Raw genomic sequence first — 20146 nt, 5'->3', positions numbered from 1 at the left:
TAGACCATCTCTCCTCATCCGTTCTTGGGTTTCTCGGCAAAAATACAACAATAAAAAAAAAACACCAAAAAAACATCCAAACAAGCGGTTTTGTTTTTACACTCTCACTGTCTAGCTCTCATTCATTCATTCATTCATTCATTCTCTCTCCTCTGTCTCCCCTCTCTCTTTCTCTCCCTCTCCATCCGCCTCTTCTCCGGCTCTGTCTCTCTCTCTCCCTCTCTCCTGCTCGTCTCTCCCAGACAGGCTCGCTGTAGCCTGGGAATATTCATGTAGGTTTATCGATCCCTTCTTGTAATCGATTCTGGGGCCGTCGGATAGAGGGAGAGAGGGGGAGAGAGTGAAAAGGAAAATAACAGAGGGAGAGAGAGGCATGTGGAGAGGAGGAACGGGTTTCTTTCAGTCGCACACACAATCGATTCTGTCGGCCGACGTCTTAGATTAAGGCAAACGCCGGCAGCACGTTATTCTAACTTGCTTTTAGATTATTTATATGTTTATTTATGAAGAACTGTATTTTTCTATGTGTGCTTCAAGTGTCGTTAATTAATTATTTGCCGGTTAAGCAGACTCTCTCTGTTTCTCTCGCTCTCTGACTGTTTTGGTCTATATTTTGCTCAGTCAGTTGATGGTGTTTTTGCTGGTGGTTCAGAGAGAGAGAGATGGAGGGGAGGGGAGAGGAGAGGGAGGGGAAGGGTGTGTATGTGGGGGGGTGGGGAGTCGGTGATGTGGAGAGGATGGACATTCTGTTTCGGTTTTTTGATGTTCATCGAAGCAAGAGAAAGGAGGGATCGTATGGAGAGCGAGAAAGAGTCAGGAAGGGGGGCAGTGTCTCTCCATGTATATCTGTTATGAGGTGCTTTTGCTTGCTACGGAGAGAAAGAGAGGAGACTTTTTCTCTCTTTCACTCTCTTTTATCCATCAACTTGTGTGTCTTGTATTGGTTGTTGAAGGGAGGGATTGAGAGAGAGAGAGACAGAAGCACAAGCTTCATCTGCTGGTCAGCCAACAGTGAGAGAGAGATGGGCAGAAAGAGGTTAGAGGTTTGAGTTTTGGACTGGATCTGGAAGCAACAGGAGGAAAAAAAGAAAACAAATCGAAAAATAGAGAATAACTTGAGCCCACTGGACTGGACAGTACAGTATGGTATCCAGCCCTGGTCCTGGAGAGAGACAGTCCAGTACAGAAGTGTGTGTAGGTCTGTGCAGAGCAGTTACTGTGCCAGTGACCAGGTCTCATCACAAGGCCAGAGATGTCAGTGCTAGTGAGGAGCTGTGTAGTTGTGTGGTATCTAGGCTGGTCTGTTGACTGTGCACTTTTTCCTCAGTGCTGTGGAAGGTGGAAGGGGAGAATGTATGTGTGCATATCACTGTGTGTGTAACAGTGTGTTTTTGTTATTGTGTGTGTGTATTGCAATGTGCTTCATGGTATGCTTCAGTAAGTGTATTTGAGTATCTGTGTGTCTCAGTGCTCTGTGTGTGCACTATATTATATTGTGCATTGCTGTGTGTTTGTGTGTGAGCATGTGTGTATGATAGTGAGTGAGTGTGTGTGTGTGTGTGTGTGTACAATGGAGAGAGGAGTGTGCAGACTGGTGCTAACATGATTGGAAATGACAAAATGTCAACCAGGGTTTGTTAGTAACATAATGGAGAATCAATAGACACAACACAGATGTCAATACAACATGCTTTATTACATTAAGCTACCTCTCTCTCTCTCTCTCGCTCTCTCTCTCTCTCCCACTCTCTCTCACTCCAATTTTTTTCTTCATTATACCACTTTCTTTTTCTTCTTCAGACTCCTCTTCCCACCTCGCTATTCTTTCTCCCCCCCTCTGTGTTAAGCAGTGTTTATGTGTTACACTGCATGGTTGGAGTCAGAGGTCAGCAGAGGTGTCTGGACATTGTATGTTATCATGATCAGTTGGCCTATAAGTATAACTATATTTTAACTCTACACAGTGTAACACATTACACTATAACTGTACACACAGTGTAATGTACTACACTACAAGTGTATAGACAGCATAATGCACTACACTATAACTGTACGCAGTGTAACACACTACATTATAACTGTACACAGTGTAATACTCTACACTATAACTGTACACACAGCATAATGCACTACACTATAACTATTCACAGTGCAATGCACTACATTATAACTGTTCGCAGGGCAATGCACTACACTATAACTGTACACAGTGCAATGCACTGCAATATAACTACACAGTGTTACTCTCTACACTATAACTGTACACAGTGTAATGGACTACACTATAATTGTGCACAGCGTAACACTACACTATAATGTTTACAGTGTAACTCACCATACTATATACTGTATACTGTGTAACACAGTACACTATAATTATAGACAGTGCCAGTGTAACATGCCACACTATAACTGTACACACTGTGTGTAATGTGTGGTGTGTTGTGTACAGTGTCAATGTACTGTGTGTGGTATCGGTGTGCTGTGTGTAGTGTGTGGTGTGCTTTGTGCTGTACATTGTGTATGGTGCGTGGTAGGCGCTGTACGCTGTGTGTGCTGATGTAGATGAATGCTGTATTAATGTGCATTGAATCCCAGTGGCTCATTAACTGCACTAACTGGTATTGAATTTCTCCTCCAGAGGAGCTGTGCTGAAGCTCAGTTCCCATTGACAGACCATTAGTGCCGATTGCCAGCTAAACAATAGATTCCTCATCTATCTGCCTGAACCCTCACCTCTGTCCCAGTCTATAGAGTTCTGTTCCTCTCTCTCCTCTCCTGTCTCTTCCTCTTGCTGTCTCTCTCTTGCTGTCTCTGCTGTTCACTGCCTCCACTCTCTCTTCCTTTATTCTGATCACTTTCAATCTCCCTGCTCCTCTCTCTCTCTCTCCTTCCCCCTGCCCATGCTCTCTCTCATTGTGTATTCTCTCTCTCTGTCCCCCGCTATTTTTTTCCATTGGAGTATCTCTCTCAGTCCCTTTATTTACTGTCTTATACAGAGCAGAGCAGTACATTGTCACTGCAGTATAGTACAGTGGAGTACCATGCAGTATAGTAGAGAACAATACTTTGCAGTGCCATAAAGTACACTGCAATTTAGTGTACTACATTACATTACAGTACAGTTAAGTACAATACAATATAGTGCACTACACTACAGTGCAGTAAAGTACAGTACAATAAAGTGCATAATGTACATTACAATATAGTGCACTATACTAAGTTCAGTACAAAATACTGCAATGCATTGGCAGTTTCTAGACGGTCCATATCTGATTAACTCATGACTCTTCACTTCTCTGTGGATATCTGAGAGGGAGAGAGAGATGTCCCAGAGTTGCCCCAGATCCCCTTACAAAAACCTAGGAACAGTGTGTACAGTTATAGTTCTTTAGAATCTTTTCTTATCAATCTAAACAGCTGGGGTCATTGTATCCATCATATAGTATCACACTGAGAAACACCCTGTCACCTCGATTCTCTTCCTCCATGTTCCTCTCTCTCGTATTCCTTACTTTTCAGTCCTTCTCCTTCTCTCCGTCCCTGCTTTCCTCTCTTCTAGTCTTTCAGCTGATAACCCTGGAGGAGTTTTCAATCCTGAGATGAAATTAATCTGTTTTACACTCCCCTCCCCACCCCCCCAGCACAATCCCCCCCAATCACCCCCTCCCCACACACACACACACACTCCCTCCCTCCCTCTCTATCACTCTGAAAAGGAGAAAGAATTGTAGTCTTCACTTAAGGTTTATTGGATATTAATCTGCCAGCCTGTCTATAGCTCTCTCATACTGAGACACACTGATAAACTGACACACTCACTGACAAACACACACACACTGAGACAAAAACTGACAGACACACACACTGTCACATTGACATATTGAAACACTTTCTAACACACACACTCTGATATACATTGACACACTCAGACTCACACACTGAAACACTCACTGACAGACACACACTGATTAAAAGACTAAAACATGCACATATCCCAAATCTTTTTAAAAGCTGATGAAGAAAAAAATAACATAATAAATATCAATTAGTCCTCACACACATTAGTCCCCAATGTTGAGAGAACCTTAAATTGTCCCCCCAAAAATTGTATGCCCGGCTCCATGGGAGTAGGGGACACATCCCCCCCAATATTGACAGTGTCCCACTCATTTCTGAAACGAAACCTACGCCCCTGCAAGTATCATCCCCACTTGTCTCTCCCTCCCTTCCTTCTCTCCCTCCCTCCCTCTCTGTGATGGAGTGATTATTAAGGAAGGGTGAGTGTGTGTGCTGTGACAGTACATGAAGGCCAACTCTCCCTGTCTGCAGTGCCCTGTCTGACACTGGGCACAGGGTACAACAAAATCAATACTGAGAGTGGGGGAGGCAAGAGATGGGAAAAGAGGGAAAGGAAGAAGGAGAGGTAGAGAGAGAGGGAGAGGGAGAGGAAAAAAAGAGACCAATGAGTAGGGAGTGGGAAGAGGGAAAGAGGGAAGGAAAGAGAAGGGATGGAAGGAGTGGTATTAATATTGATTATAGCAACAATAACAGTATAACTATAAGTAATACTATAGATTATAGTAACAGTAGCTCTATAATTATCAGCAAAATATTGATTATAATAACAGTAGCACTGTAACTATCAGGAAAAAATATTGATTATAGTAACAGTATAACAATCAGTAATAATAATGATTGTAGTAACAGTATAACTAATAGTAATAATGTTGATTAAAGTAACAGTAGCTCTATAAAATTGGTATTAATCTTGATCTTAGAAACAGTGTAACTATCATAAATCATATTGATTATAGTGACAAAAGCACTGTAATTATCAGCAGTAATCAAATTGATTATAGTAACAGTATAACTACCAGTAATAACATTGATTACAGTAACTAGCAATAGAACTAACAGTGGTATTAATATTGGTTGTGGTACCAGTAGCAGTTTAACTATCAGTAATAATATTGATTATAGTATCAGTGTTCATATCAGTTACAGAAGCAGTAGCAGTAATTGCTGCAGTAAATTGTTGAGGCTATACAGAGACAGTCCCAAGAGGGAGGGAGAGAATAAAGAGAGATAGAGAGAGAATAGCAAGAGAGAGAGGATTGGGAAGGTGTGGGGGGGTGGGGGGGGAGACCCAGCTGGGGAAATGAGAAATGACCCCCCCTCTCCTTCCCCTCCCTTCAGCCTTCCCTCAGGAGACAGCGAGAAAGAGAGAGAGAGAGAGAGAGAGAGAGAGGGAAAGATAGAAGCATTAAAATTCATGGCTTTTTTATTTTCTGTGGAGAAAATCAATAGTGTTTACTATGAATGAGCTAAACTCTGGACAACGGGCCGAGTGAGAGACCAAGAGAGCGAGCGAGGGAGGGAGGGAGGAAGAGGGAGGGGTGTGTGTGTGTTGGGGGGGTGTTATTACTAGAAGCAGTGTCACTGAGGGCCAAGGTTAAAGACTTTGCTGGGGGGGGAGAGGGAGACAGAGAGAGACACAGAGAGAGAGAGAGAGAGAGAGAGAGAGAGAGAGAGAGAGAGAGTGAGAGTTCAACTAGACTCAGCTATGGACTGGACTAAACTAGGCTGGACTACACTATACCAGACTGGACTGTATTATACTGGATTGAATTGCATTGGTCTGGACTCTATTAACCTAACTGCACTGTATTATGCTGCACCAAACTGTATTGGACTGGACTGGTCTGGAGTGGACTGTATTAAAGTGGACTGTACTGATCTCTTGAGGTCTGGACTGTGCAGGATGGCAGTGTGGTGTTCTTACTCTGAGTAATTGATGCTCAGTGCTGCTGAGCTGAGCTGTGACAGGCCTGCACTTCTCATTGAAGCATCAATCTGTCTGTCAGGTATCAGTCATCAGACATTCAGTCAGTCAGTCAGTGTATCACACAGTATTTTGGTTGTAGTCTCTGCCTCTCTCTGTGTAAAGCAGTGCCTCTAGTTCTGGCCTGTTGATGCTTCAGTCTTTCTCCATCCCTCTCTCCCTCACTTACCATTCCTCTATCCCTCGCCCCATCCCTTTCTACCTCACCCTCTCTCACCCTCTGTGTCCCTCTCCCTCACCCTCTATCTTTCACACCATCTCTCTGTCCCAATCTCTCTCTCTCTCTCTGATTCCAGTTCGTCTGTTCCCTTAGCGACTGTTTCCATGGCACCTGTTCCCAAGGGTTGGGGGAGGGGATCTATGATGTCATGCATACATAATGATTCACCTGTAATCTCTCCCGCTCTCTCCCCTGTCTCTCTCTCTCTCACTCCATTACTGTTTCTCATTTCCCTTCATCTATGGTTTTCATTATTTTCTCCCCAATCCCTCCTTCTCTTTCTGATACAACATCTCTCTCTCTCTCTCTCTCTCTCTCTCCCTCCCTCCCTCTCCCTGTCACCCTGTCCCTCTCTCCCTCTTTCTCTACCTGTTTTTAATTTCCTTCTCGCTCACTCTTTTAGTATGATCTTTCTATCTCTCTCTCAGTCTATCTTTCATACACTCAAGCATCTATATTTATATATATATATATATATATATATATATATCCCTCTCTCTTCCTCTCTTCCAACTTTTCCCCCATTCTTTCTTCTGACCCTCCTTCTCTCCTCCCTGTCTCTCATTCCTACCCTTTCCACTTTTCCTACCCTCTTCCTCTCCCTTTTGCTCTATTCCTCTTTCTTGCTCCCCCCCTCTCTCTATCACTCTCTCTCATCCTCCCTCTCTCCCCCTCTTCCTCACTCTTGTCCCTATCCCCTCTCTCTGTCCCAATCCCTCTCTCTCTCTCTCTCTCTCTCTCTCTCTTTATTGATCTACTCTTAGTTTTTCCACTCTTCGGAGGGGCTGTACTGCTTTAATCAATACAGATAATTGTCTGCTTTCTCCTCATGCCAAACCACGTCCCTCCCTCTCTCTTTTTCTCAATGAAGCCCAGGTCTTCCCCAGCCAACCCCCCCCCCAACCCCACTACCTCCAACTCCTCCCTCTCTCCCTCTCTCTCTGCTTGGGATTCCCTCCATTAATGACATGAGATACCTGCTTTCTTTACCGATTTTTCCCTCCCTCTCTCTCTCTTTCTCTCTACCTCATTCACTCCCTCTCTCTCCTGGATCGATCGCACTGAGATATCAGCACACACGCAGTTCTCTGTACAAATGTAAACATGGCCCAGGCAAACACGCCTGGATCCCACCCATGCAGACGCACGTGATTTGGACCTGTCCATACCTGTCCACCTGTCCATGAGTGACTATGGTACACTGACTGACTGACAAACTGACTGACCAACAGACTGACACACTGAGGACTGAATGAAATAGGCTGTGACACTGCAGCAGTACAGTGCAGTCCAGTTCAGTCTGTGACTCTGCAGCAGTACAGCACAATACAATCCAGTCTACCGATTTAGTGAGTGTGTGTAGAACAGTGTGTGTACACACTACACACACACAGTTATACACACACACTGATATACACAAACACTATTATACACTCACACACACACAGTTACACACACACACCGATATACACAAACACTATTATACACTCTCTCACACACACACACACAGTTAAAAAAACACTATTATATACACACACACACACACACACACACACACACACATAAACACATACAGCCAGTCTAGAGTAGGAGTCTGTCTCTGGCCTGTGGGAGGAAAGTGGAGCCCCCTCCAAGAAAACTCTTGTGCCCCTCCCGGGAGAACAAGCAGGCACACAAAGCCTGAGACGAACCTGAGTGCCAGGAGCCGTGGTGCCAACCACTGAGCCACTACGCCACTCTTGCACACACATAGACACACACCCTTGCACACACACACAACCCCTCACACACATACACTCGCACACACATACACCCTCGCACACACATAGACATGGATAGGTTGACAGACAGATTTGGGTACAGATACCTACATGTGTATATATATACAGATACATATATATACATATATACGGTACACTCTCTACTGACTGACAGTCAGGGTGTGTGTGTGTGTGTCTGTGCGAGTGTTTCTTTGAGTGTCTGTATGTATCAGTGTTAGTATGTGTGTCTGTGCATTTTTGTGTGTATCAGTGTGATTGTGTGTGCGCATTTGTGTGTGTATGCCTGTGTTTGTGTAAATTTTCATCTGTCTATCTATATCTATATGTCTGTCTGTCTATCTGGTCTATTGTTCTTTCTTTTTTGCAGTGGTGGAACTGGTCTCATGACCAGCAATAAAAAAACATTGAACTGCAATAGGGAGTGAGAGAGGGAGAGGATGAGGGGGGAGGGGGGGAGAAAAGAGCGAGAGAGAGCAGGATGAGAGATCAGAGACAGTGTTGAGTATCTTTTTTTTGTCTTGTTTTATTTTACACTTTCCACAACCTTCACAGTCTGCATCCAGACAGCGCTGCACACTTACAATTACACAGTGTCCATCTACCAGCCTCCCTTTCTCTCTCTTTTTCTCTCTCTCCCCCCTCTGTTGATTTTTAACCTTTTGTCATAAAACCTTGAATTTGAATTTGAGAGAGCGAGCGAGTAAGAAAGAAAGAGAGAGGGGGTGGGTGGGGGCAGCAGTGAGGGGGGGATTGTGCGGTGGGTTAGAGAGAGAGAGTGTGGTCGTTGCAAAAGTGCCTCGAGTGAGCGGGTGTCCGAGTGCCCCCTGTGAGGGGCCCCGATCGATACCAACTCTGAGCAATAAAGCTTTCTCTCTGTCATATGTGCTGAATACAAAACAGAACTGAGAGAGAGAGAGAGAGAGAGAGAGAGAGAGAGAGAGAGAGAGAGAGAGAGAGAGAGGGTGAAGAGCTGTTCCGCTAGCCAGACCAATTTCCTACCCCCCCCACTCCTGCCTCCCTCGCTCCCTCCCCCTTCTCTCTTTCTCTTTTCCTCCAACCTGTATTCTGTTTATCCTTCTTCTTCTTCTCCTTGTCATATTTAATTAGTCCTCACCTTTTATTTCTCTCTTTCCAAAAGTAAATTAATCTGTCTATAGGTGTGATTATTAGAAAGAGATTGAGAGAGAGAGAGAGAGAAATGAGAAAGATAGAGTAGATAGTAGTTGGGGGGTGCAGAATGGAGTATGGAGTAAGAGAGAAAGAGAGGAGGACAAGGAAAGGGAGATGGGGCAGGAGAGAGATCAAGGGAGCTGTAGACAAAGAGAGAGAGAGACGGGAGAGGAAGGGATGGAGGGAGGTATAGACAGGTAGTGGTAATGGTGTTCTAGAGACTGACAGACATACAGGCAGACATTAACTCCCTCATTTGAGAGACATTATGGTAGAAACTCACTGACACACAGACTCACTGATGCACACAGATACATTGAGACACTGATACACACAGACTGATACACTAAGACACAGAGAGACACACTGAGGCACAATGTTGTAAAAGCACAGCCAGTCACACAGGATGACACACTTACAGCGGCGGAGACACGGAAAGACAGACAGACAGATACAGTGTGTATAGAAAGTGAGAGTAGAAAGTGTGTGTATACTATGTGTGTACACAGTGTGTCGACTGTAGACCAGGGGTTCCCAAATTGCGGCCTTTGAGGATGATTGGTGCTGCCAACCTTCAACCACCCCTTTTCTGAACACTACTTTATGAACATTTTCTGTTACAAATTGCATATGTAATTTGGGGGAATTAATAAAACAACAATTAAAGTTCATAAATATTCTGTAACAGAAATGTATAGGAAAGAAAAAGGTATGATTTGGGAAAAAAAAAACATTAATCGGTGGTTCATTTTCTACTGCGGCCCCCAATCCCATGCAACCTCCAGAAATTGCCCCCTCATCACCACACATTTAGGAACCCCTGTTGTAGACAGTGAGAGTAGACTGTTTGTGTAGACTCTGTGCAGTGAGAGTAGACAGTGTGTAGACAGTGTCAGTAGACTGTGTGTATATAGTGTGTAGACAGAGTGAATAGACGATGTGTATATATAGTGTGTAGAGTGTATGTAGACAGTTTGAGTAGACGGTGTGTATTTACATTTGTTGACAGTGTGTGCAGACAGTGTGTAGACAGTATGAGTAGACAATGTGTGTATATATAGTGTGTAGACAGTGACAGTAGACAGTGTGTAGACAGTGTTTCCCTGAGAACAGAGCTATACCAACTCTCCTTATCCCACTCTCCTCTTCCCCATCTCATCCCCCCTCTCCCTGTCTCCCTGTTTCCCTGCATCTCTCTTTTTATCTCTCTGCACTTTTATTACAAAAAAGAAAGTGTGCATCTTTCACCTCAATCTGTCTATTTCTCTTCCCCCCCCCTCCCTCCCTCTGTCTCTCATTCTGTTCTTTATTGGAAAAAGAGAAGAAATCCTTCATCTCTGTCTCTCTTTCTCTAATTCCCTCTTTTATTGTAGAATATCACACTGCCTAACCCCCACCCCTCCCTCCCTCTCTCTCTCTCTCCCTCTTTCTTTCTCCATCTTTCTCATGCTCGATCCCCCCTTTACTCTCTCTCTTTCACTCCATCTATACCTCCATCTCTCTCTACCTCCACCCCCCGCCCAAGTCTCTTTCTCTCTTTCTCTCCCTCTCCCGCCTTTCCCTCCCTCTCTCCCTCTCTCTCTCTCTCTCTCTCTCTCTCTCTCTCTCTCTCTCTCTCTCTCTCTCTCTCCGCCCCAGGGAGAGCGCAGTGATAATGAATGTGATCGGCTGGGCTGCGTACAGACGATTATTGTCTTGTCGGGAGTCAGAGGCATCGATCCGCACAGAAATATGAGGCTCTGAGCACAGCCACTGTGTCACACGCCATCCTGCACACTGCTCCCCTGAGACACACACTCACTCACACACACACATACATTCTCACACACACAGATGCATACACACTCACAGATGCACACTGCTGTACACACACACACACATACAGCAATACCCACACTGATGCACACAATTACTATGCACAGCTCCCCCGATACAAACACTAATACACACACTGCTACACACACATACACACTGATACATACACACACTCACTGCTACACACACACACACACACACACACACACACACACTGCTACACACATACGCACACAGCTGTACACACACTACTAGAACAAGCACATAGATTTTTGGGCATTTCTACTTTATGGGAGGTATTTTAATTAAATGTAATTTTGTAATCCATGCATTTAATTGTATCCATGCTATTGTTTTCCACCCATAATAGAAATATATGTGTAACCAATTAACAGATATTAAAAATACATCCCTCATATGTTAAATGTACAAAGCAGGGGCCAATTTAGACATGTGGAAAATATAACACATTTCTAACTTATATTATTTATTTATTTATTTTATAATTATTGTTATTTTGGGTGTAAGAGTCACTACCAGAGGAGCAAATCATACAGCTTGTTAACCTGCCTCATTAACGAGCTCAGTCCATGTGTCTGGAATAATAATTAGCAGTTGTGAAAGGATAGCTGTTTCCTTCACAGCTTGGTTATTAAACATCCCAGCCCTGTCTGCACCCTTAATTAATAACTCGGCTGAGACAGGGTCTACTAAGGAGGCCCGTAAGGTCCTCCATTAATTAAGGAGCTTCTTAATTGGTAACTTAATTGGTCTTAATTTGTTAAAATACCTTCACCTGCAGAGCACACATTGTGTTACAGTTAGATGGAAGCTTGCATGAAAAGTGGGACTTTGAAGGAGAGCTTCAAATTGTGTCATTGCGTGTCTAATTGCTACCATAACAAGGTTAATTAAGTAATTGAGAGAGTGAGAGACAGAGAGAGAAAGATGGAGCAGGACTGAGTGGACGGCCCCCATAGAAGAGAGTGAGAGAACAGGAAATGCAGAAGAAGCAGGAGAATGGAGACAATTAGTAAATTAATCAGGTACATTAATGAGCTGATTGATGTCAGTTAATGATAAGGAAGCGAGGGACAGTAAAAACAAAATGACCAGGAGATCTGGGCTGACACACACACACACTCACTGACTCACTGACGGATACACACAGACACACATACACACACTCACACTCTCAGACAGACCTTTGGGTCCTGTTGCCAGGCAGCGAGCCCTGGTGTCCAATCAGAGAGCAGCGCTGTGTCCACTGATGTCACTCTTACTGCTGACCAGTGCTGGAGAAAGAGGGGGAAAGGGAAAGGGAAAGAGAGAGAGCGAAAGAGAGAAAAGGAAGAAAGGAGAGAGAGAGTTGGGTATGATTTCATTATAACTAAATGGTAGTTAGTGAATTTGATGCAGTACAGTAATTTACTGAACACTAAATGTTAAATAGTCCTCCTTATTTCTCTCTCTCTCTCTGTCTTACTCTCACCAGTGAAGAGCCTCCACACTGCCACACAAAAGACAATGCTGCCACCGTGTGGTGTATTTCAGATACTGCAACAACACGGTGTATAGTGTGTAGTTTTTATATTCCAGGTGTATAGTGTGTACTGTATATTAAGAACATAAGATAGTTTACAAGAGGAGGCCATTCGACCCATCGTGTTTGTTTGGTGTCCAAGTGTCCCAAGGATCCTTTCCAGTCTATTTTTAAATGTTCCCAAATGTTCAGCTTCAACCACATCGCTGGGGAGTTTGTTCCAAATTGTGACAACTCTCTGTGTGAAGAAGTGTCTCCTGTTTTCCATCTTGAATGCCTTGAAGCCCAATTTCCATTTGTGTCCCGGGTGTGTGAATCCCTGCTGATCTGGAAAAGCTCCTCTGGTTTGATGTGGTCGATGCCTTTCATGATTTTGAAGACTTGAATCAAGTCCCCACGTAGTCTCCTCTGTTCCAGGGTGAAAAGGTTCAGGTCCTCAGTCTCTCAGTAGGACATTCCCTTCAGACCTGGAATAAGTCTGGTTGCTCTCCTCTGAACTGCCTCTAGAGCAGTAATATCCTTCTTGGTGTGGAGCCCAGAACTGCACACAGTATTCCAGATGAGGTCTAACTAGTGTGTATGTGTAGTGTGTAATGTAGTATACTCCAGGTGTATAGTGTGTAAGCTGAGAGAGAGGGTGATGCAGACAGTGATAGAGAGGGAGAGAAGAGGGGGTGAGGGAGAGGAGAGAGGGGGAGAGGAAGAGCCGTGTTTGTCACAGTTTTGTCAGTGATCTTGAGTTTCCATGCCACCCAGCACTTTCCTCTATCTCTCTGGCTCTCTCTGTAATCTGCCGCCTCTCCCTCCTCCTCTCTACCACTTTCTAACATCTTTTCCCCTCCCTCTCTCTGTAACCTCTCTCTCCCCCTCTTCCTCTTCGCTCTGCCTACTGTTAACTTCTCTCTACAGTGCCGCTTTTACCTCCCTCTCTCTCTCTCTCTCTCTCTCTCTCTCTCTCTCTCGCTAAGCCAGCAGTCCCACTCACTGTCTGTCCCTCTCACTCTCCTTCTTGCTCTGTCTCTCTCTCCCTCTGTTCTAATTGCTTTCTTCCTCTTTTCTTTCTTTCTCTCTCTCTCTCTCTCTCTCTCTGTGTTTATCTGTCACAGGATGTGGGGGGCGGGGAGGGGGCGAGGAGCGTAACCAGACTGGGGCGGAGAGAGGGAGGGAGAAATAGACAGATAGAGAGAAGGGGAGGAGGGAGGGAGGTAGAGAGAGAGGGAGAAAGTGAGTTCTTTCCTTCCCTCATCAGTTAACATACCCTGTCCACACACCCACCACTTGATCACTCACTCACTCAGAGAGAGAGAGACAGAGAGAGGAAAAAAGTCAAGATAGAGAGTAAAAGAGAGAGAGAGAAGGACAGACAGTGAGAGACAGAGATAATAAGAAGGACGACAGACAACAGACAGAGAAAGAGAGAAAGAAACAGAGAGAGAGTGAGAGAGGGAGGATGGTCCATTCCAACTTTTGGGTCCAAGGTAAGAATTTACAATTAGTAGACTGCTGATTATAAGTATTAATTAATTAATTAATTGTCAGGGGATCAATTGATTGGGTTTTGCCATGCCGTGTGGCTCAGGAGTGGAATGTCTTTGCTAACAAGGGGCTGTTAATGATCACTGATCATCTCAGTGAGGAGAGACTGGGCACAGCTGCAGCAGCGGCTTGAATTGTGTAGTGTGGCAGTGAGTGTGTGAGTGAGAATCAGTAACAATGTAGTATAGTGTATCAATGTAATAGTGTATTATCATGTAATAGTGTTGTATGGTGTTTCAGTGTAATAGTGTATTAACGTGTAATAATATAGTATGGTATTTCAGTGTAATAATGTATTATCGTGTAATAGTATTGTGTGGTATTTAATTGTAATAGTGTATTATCGTGTAATAGTGTAGTATGGTGTGTCAGTCTAAAAGTGTATTATGGTGCAATAATATAGTATGGTGTTTCAATGTAATAGTCTAATAATGAAGTATGGTGTTTCAGTGCAATAGAGTAGTATAATGTGTCAGTGTAATTGTATATTATAGAGTAATAGTGTATCAGTGTAATATAGTATTTTGCAGTGTAATAATGTAATACAGTATAGTATTTCAGTGTGATAGTAGAATAGTGTTTCAGTGTAATAGTAAATTATTGTATTATAGTGTAATAGTGTAGTATAGTGTAGTATAGTGTCATACTGTAGTGTAGAGTATCAATGTAATAAAAGTATATTGTATTGCAATAATATTTCAGTGTATTATTGTATTGCAGTGTAATTGTATCATATTGTATTATACTGTAATAGTGTAGTATAGTGTCATATTGTGTCAGTCTAATAGTGTAGTATAATGTATTATGGTGTAATAGTGTAGTATAGTGTAATAGTGTTGTATAATGTATTATAGTGTAATACTGTAGTATAGTGTATTATAGTGTATCAGTGTTATAGTGAAGCAATTAATACAGTCATAATGCCATGATGTAGCGCTATAATAGTGTTTTAGGGTTTTAGCCCTTTTCCCTTAAGCACACCAGGTTTCAGCCCTACTCTTCAGTGAACCGGGTTCCAATTGGTGCGAGTGTGAAAGCACACACATGTGTGAGAACCCAGGTCAGCAGCATCCCGACTCAGAAGGTAGGCCAGCCTGCCATCATCGACCCAGGGAGAGTGAGAGTGGCACTGCACACTGTGGACTCCCTGCAGTGACCGCAGACCTGAGCGTCCTGGACTGGGAGGGTGCCCAGTCCACTGGACACCCTGTCGGACCTTGGGGAGGGGCGGCATATATATATATACACACACACACACAGTATCAGTGTGTCAGAGTTTCAGTGTGGATGCTGCAGTTTTATAGTGTATAGGTAATAGAAGGTATCAGTGTCATAGTGGAGTAGCATAATGTTGTTAGGACTACTATCAGTGTACTCTAGCAAAGTGTTGCAGTGTCTCTGTGTAATACTCACAAAAGTGTTATAATGTATCAAGGTGGCAAGGTGGCAGTGTGTTTGTCAGCCAATCAGATTGTGCGTCATTTGCTGCCCCAGTGTATTTGTGTCTGTGTGTGTCCATGCATCGGCATGCATGTGTCTCAGTGCCTCCGTGCCATCCTGTCTCCGTGTAGTCAGGTCTCAGACTGTAAGTGCCACGGGGTCATCTTGCTTCAGTGTGCCAATGTGTCAGTGTGAGGAAGAGTCACAGATCAGTAGCTGTAGAGATCAGTGCTCTGAGCCTCAGTTCCTGTTTTCACAGAGAGAGAGAAAGAGAGAGACAGAGAGAGACAGGGAGAGACAGGGAGAGACAGGGAGAGACAGACAGAGTGAGAGAAAGAGAGAAAGAGACAGGGAGAGAGTATTTTGGCAGAGAGTAGGCAGGCATATTTTGGGGGCATTCCAAGTCGAACCAGAATTGTTGAAGTACAGACAGGGACTTGATGTTGTGCCGTCGTGTGTAATTTGTGAATTTCCTGTAATGTCAGCAATTATCTGTCAATATCTTACACCCGCGGAAAAGAGTTTTCCTTCCCTGTGTAATAAACAGCATTGTGGCGGCAGCGTCCCCAAGCAGAGTATCGCCACCTGGATATCAAAGACATCTAGGGGCTCCCAGCACTGTGCAGGATCATACAGGATCATGCAAAACAGTGGCACCAATTAGCGATTCAACCTGGAATAATCGCAATGTAATTGAAAGGCTGCATTCTTACCATTAATAGTGTGTAATAATAGTGTGTAGACTATTTAATAATATTAATAATGACCTTTATATTACAGAGTTCCTGTCAGGCACAATGGTCCAAAGCGGTTTGCAGGAAAATAAAAATAAGCCAGTACCATATAATATAGAAAAACTTTTTAAATTGATAAAAACATTTAAAAAATACATACAGAATGGGCTCATGTTCCCAAAAAATATTAAATTAAGCCTCCTTTCCAGGTTCTGAGGAGTAGCCACAAAACGACCTATATAAGTACAGGACTAGGTGATTTGGGTGATGAGGCCCTGCTACACCTTCCTTGCCTTTTTTCTCTGTCTCTTTCTTTCTTTGCGATACGTTGTTGGCGCACAGACTAATCTCAACACTTTTAAAGGGGATGAGTCACCGGGAACCAGTACTTCTACACTTACAAGCCCCAAATCCTGCAGTCGGCTCACAGTGAGAGTCTCTAACCTGAGGCAGGGAACAGATGCCAATCCTCCGATTGTCCCCACCTTGGTTCTAGCTGTCAAAGATGTAGGGTGGTTGGCAGATCATGCCAAACCGTAGAGCCCGTGAACAAATCCTGAGTTTGACCTTTCAAGGAAGCGCCCAAGTAGCAGGGCACCAGATTCCAGTGAGCTGTTCTGAAGGTACAGACGCGTTTAGCCCCATCCTAACAAAAGCCCAATCTAGTAAAAAACTAAAAATACATACATGTCTACAAAAATAATGATAACCTTCCCCCCTCTTGGCTGACCTTCCTGACAACATCCTGAACAAAATGAACTACAAATCAGCCACAATGACTCAGTTGCATTGAGGAGAAGCTGTTTTCCAAACACACACAGAACAGGCTGGGTGTAGCGCCTATTACAGTAAGAAATATTTCAGTCTGCTTTGACTTGAAAGAAAAAAGTAAAAATCTGCCTTTTGGCCTTAGTGGTTACAGCTTTTACAGTGGTGTAGAGGGGGGTGGGAAGGGGGAAGGGGGGGGGTTGGGGTAGAAAGAGAGGGAGGAAGCTAAGCTGTATCAGAGACAGAGAGAGAAACCTTGCTTTGGCAACACTGCCCCTGTTAGTCATGCCAATAAAGCAACCTGTGAATTTGAATTTGAGTTATAGGACAGTACAGTACAGCACAGCAGGGTCTCCAGCCCTGGCCCTGGAGAGACATAGTATAGTACAGTAGAGTACAGTACAGCAGGGTCTCTGGGGTTAGTCCTATTGCATTATGATGTACTGCTGTGTGTAGTGTAGCAGTGTGTATTTATAGCACAGTGTCAAAGTTGTGTAGTAGTATGTATTTTTAGCGCAGTGTCAGTAAGTGTCTGGTTTGACACTGTGCTGCTGTGAGCCGGGGAAGTTGCACAGAGGAAGTGAGAGAGCCAGTGAGCACACCAAGATCCCCCACCAGAATAGACCCTGTGGCTCTCCACACACACACACACAGATACTCACACTGAGACACAATCACACTCCCACACACTCTGCAGTCAGTGTCCAGACAGACAGTAGCTCCTGCACACCTGAGAGGCACTGGACATTGTGACTGTAATAACAATCCCACTCACACATTCTAGAGCACTGCAGGATGGCATTCACATCCTGTCTGCAGTAGTCCTAGACTAGACTGTCATGTACTGTACTGTACCAACTGGAAAAAGACATGTGCCTGTGTAATATTACTATACTATAGTAATACTATATTGTACTGTAATGTGCACTACTGTGCTGTTCCCTTTTCACTGTGATGATAATAAGACTCATATTCAGGACAGACAGGCTGTTTCCTGCTGTAATTTAGTCACACGGTTGCCCCTAGTGTTCATCACCTAGAATTACCTCTCTGTAATGTCTGGCCTTCTGTCTATTTCAACTTCCTTTGTGGACATCCTATGTGATTATTATTATTATTATTATTATTATTATTATTATTATTATTATTATTATTATTATCATCATTATTAATAATAACAGAAATCCATTGTATTCTACATATAAATGGGTCTTAAAAATCACAAAGAATTTTTTTATTTTATTTTTTTAAAGGATTTATTAATTTTTCTCTCTTGTTATTAATTTTTTTCCAACCTCCATTTAATCTTTTACTTTATTTACTGTAATAAAGTATGTATGTGCTTATTTGGCAACACTGCTGATTGTAAGTCATGCCAATTAAGCCCCTTTTAGATTAACTCTGATTTGCACAGTATAATTACACACATGTGTGTGTGTATGGTATATTGTATATCTGTCAGTGTTAATATAGTCATTGTGTGATTGTCTGTGTGTGTGTGTTTCACTGCTGCTCTTTCCAGTTCAATTAAGACAGAGAGAGAGAGAGACAGTGAGGGAGGGGGGAAGGAGGGTGTGGGGGGGTGTTTGCTGCAGGTGGTGGTTATAATTAGTAGTTCGTTATATTTTTGCGTTTGTTAAAAAAAGGGAAGTTTGGGCGTTCTCTCTCACACACTGTCAGCAAATGTGTCAGATTGAGTGTGTGTGTCTGTGTATACTGTATTGGACTGTACTGTGCTGCCTGAGGATTTGCGTGTGTTTGTATGTGAGTGTGTGAATGAGTGTGTTTTGGAGTACAGGATGTCCAGAACAGTGCAATACAGTACACAGTGTGTGTGTGTGTGTGTGTGTGTGTACTGAGCTCTCTCTCTCTCTCTCTCTCTCTCTCTCTCTCTCTCTCTCTCTCTCTCTCTCTCTCTATCTCTGGGACTGTCCCCAGGCAGTGGAAGGGTTAAAACAGGAAGTGAGATGGGGGACAGGGAGTGATGTCACCATGAGTCACAGAACAGTACTGCATGACACCTAAAGCCTTCCGCCTCACAACACAGTGGGGGGGGGGTGACGGACGGACGGACGGACGGATGGATGGATGGAGGGACAGACAGACAGAGGAAGAGAGTGAGAAAGACAAGACAGAGAGATTGAGAGAGATGGAAAGGGAGGAGAGGACTTGACAGAATCCCACAATAATAAATGCACAATCAGACAGAAGACAAACAGACAGAGAGAGAGAGAGAGAGAGAGAGAGGAAGAGAGGGGGAGACAGAAAGAGGGGGAGAGAGCGGGAGAGAGAAGTAGAGAGAGTTGTGACTCATTATTTTATGCAAATATAGAAGCAGGATTATTTCTTTATGGGAGAAATATTCTGATCAGTGTGTCCCTGTGAGTGTGACAGTCACTGTGCATTTGTCCATGAGCCAGTCAGTCTGTGTATTATGATTTATTTAGTTGTTTGTTTATTAGGAGACACCCTTAACTTATAGACTTACAGTTTTTGGCAGAAATATGTAATTACAATCAAGGGAGTAAGCAGACATCCTAGTGCAAGGGACCTAAACCAATTGCAGAACAAAGTACGTAGAGTCCCCACAGAAATCTTTTCTTCTTAAATTCTGTGATTTAAAAAGGTTTTCTGCGGAATTCTGCAGCAATGATTAAGATCACAACAAAATGTTTAATGTAATGAAATGAACAATTAAAAGGCATGAACTGAGAAAATGATGGCTGCTTAAACTTGTATACAATGTCCATGTCTCAAAATTAACATGCAACACTATGATTGCCAATGTGAATGACAATGCTACCATATTTGTCAGGACAAATCAAAATGAACATCAAATCTGCTCTGACAAACAAACAAACAAAAACCATAAGGTATTGTTTTAATCTTTCTCTGGTACATGTATTGTGAACATTATGTTTGTAAATGCCTGCGTAACTTTTACGCGACAAATTTCGGGACTAAGTAGGTTTCCTACCTTGGAGTGTGACAAAGGGCAGTGTAGGCATACATACAGACGTAGTTACAGTGGAATGATTAAAAGTGCTGAAGTACATCAGTAACTAGGAGAATGTGGGAGAAGATCAGTCCAACCAGGCGATGCACAAATGTGTTGAGCTGCCCAGTAGATGATAGCTGTGGTATCAGTATCAGTCAGATAGTCAATGTATCTGTCAGACAGTGTGTATATCAGTCAGTGTGTCTGTGTGTGTTGTCTGCCGCCCCCTACCTCTCTCTGTGTAGAGCAGTCCAGTCCTGAACTAACCCCCCACCCCTTCAACTGTTCTCCCCTTC

General features: G+C 43.4%; 1 protein-coding gene across 4 annotated transcripts in view; it reads left to right on the top strand.

Moving 5' to 3' along the window:
• The window catches only part of pou2f2b (POU class 2 homeobox 2b), a 39771-nt gene that overhangs the window by 666 nt on the left and 18959 nt on the right, over nucleotides 1–20146 (top strand). Inside the window, exon 1 of one of the 4 annotated variants that reach the window (XM_066719430.1) lies at nucleotides 13568–13852. The exons of the other annotated variants lie outside the window; for them this stretch is intronic. Coding sequence (XP_066575527.1) covers nucleotides 13825–13852 — 28 coding nt within the window. The 5' untranslated portion in view covers nucleotides 13568–13824. Of the gene's footprint in view, nucleotides 1–13567; nucleotides 13853–20146 lie in introns of those variants that run through there. 4 annotated transcript variants of the gene reach the window in all.

This window comes from Amia ocellicauda, chromosome 12, assembly GCF_036373705.1.
Source record: "Amia ocellicauda isolate fAmiCal2 chromosome 12, fAmiCal2.hap1, whole genome shotgun sequence".
Taxonomy (NCBI): domain Eukaryota; kingdom Metazoa; phylum Chordata; class Actinopteri; order Amiiformes; family Amiidae; genus Amia; species Amia ocellicauda.
Note: the sequence above shows the minus strand (reverse complement) of the source record. Positions and strands in the feature narration are given on the sequence as shown.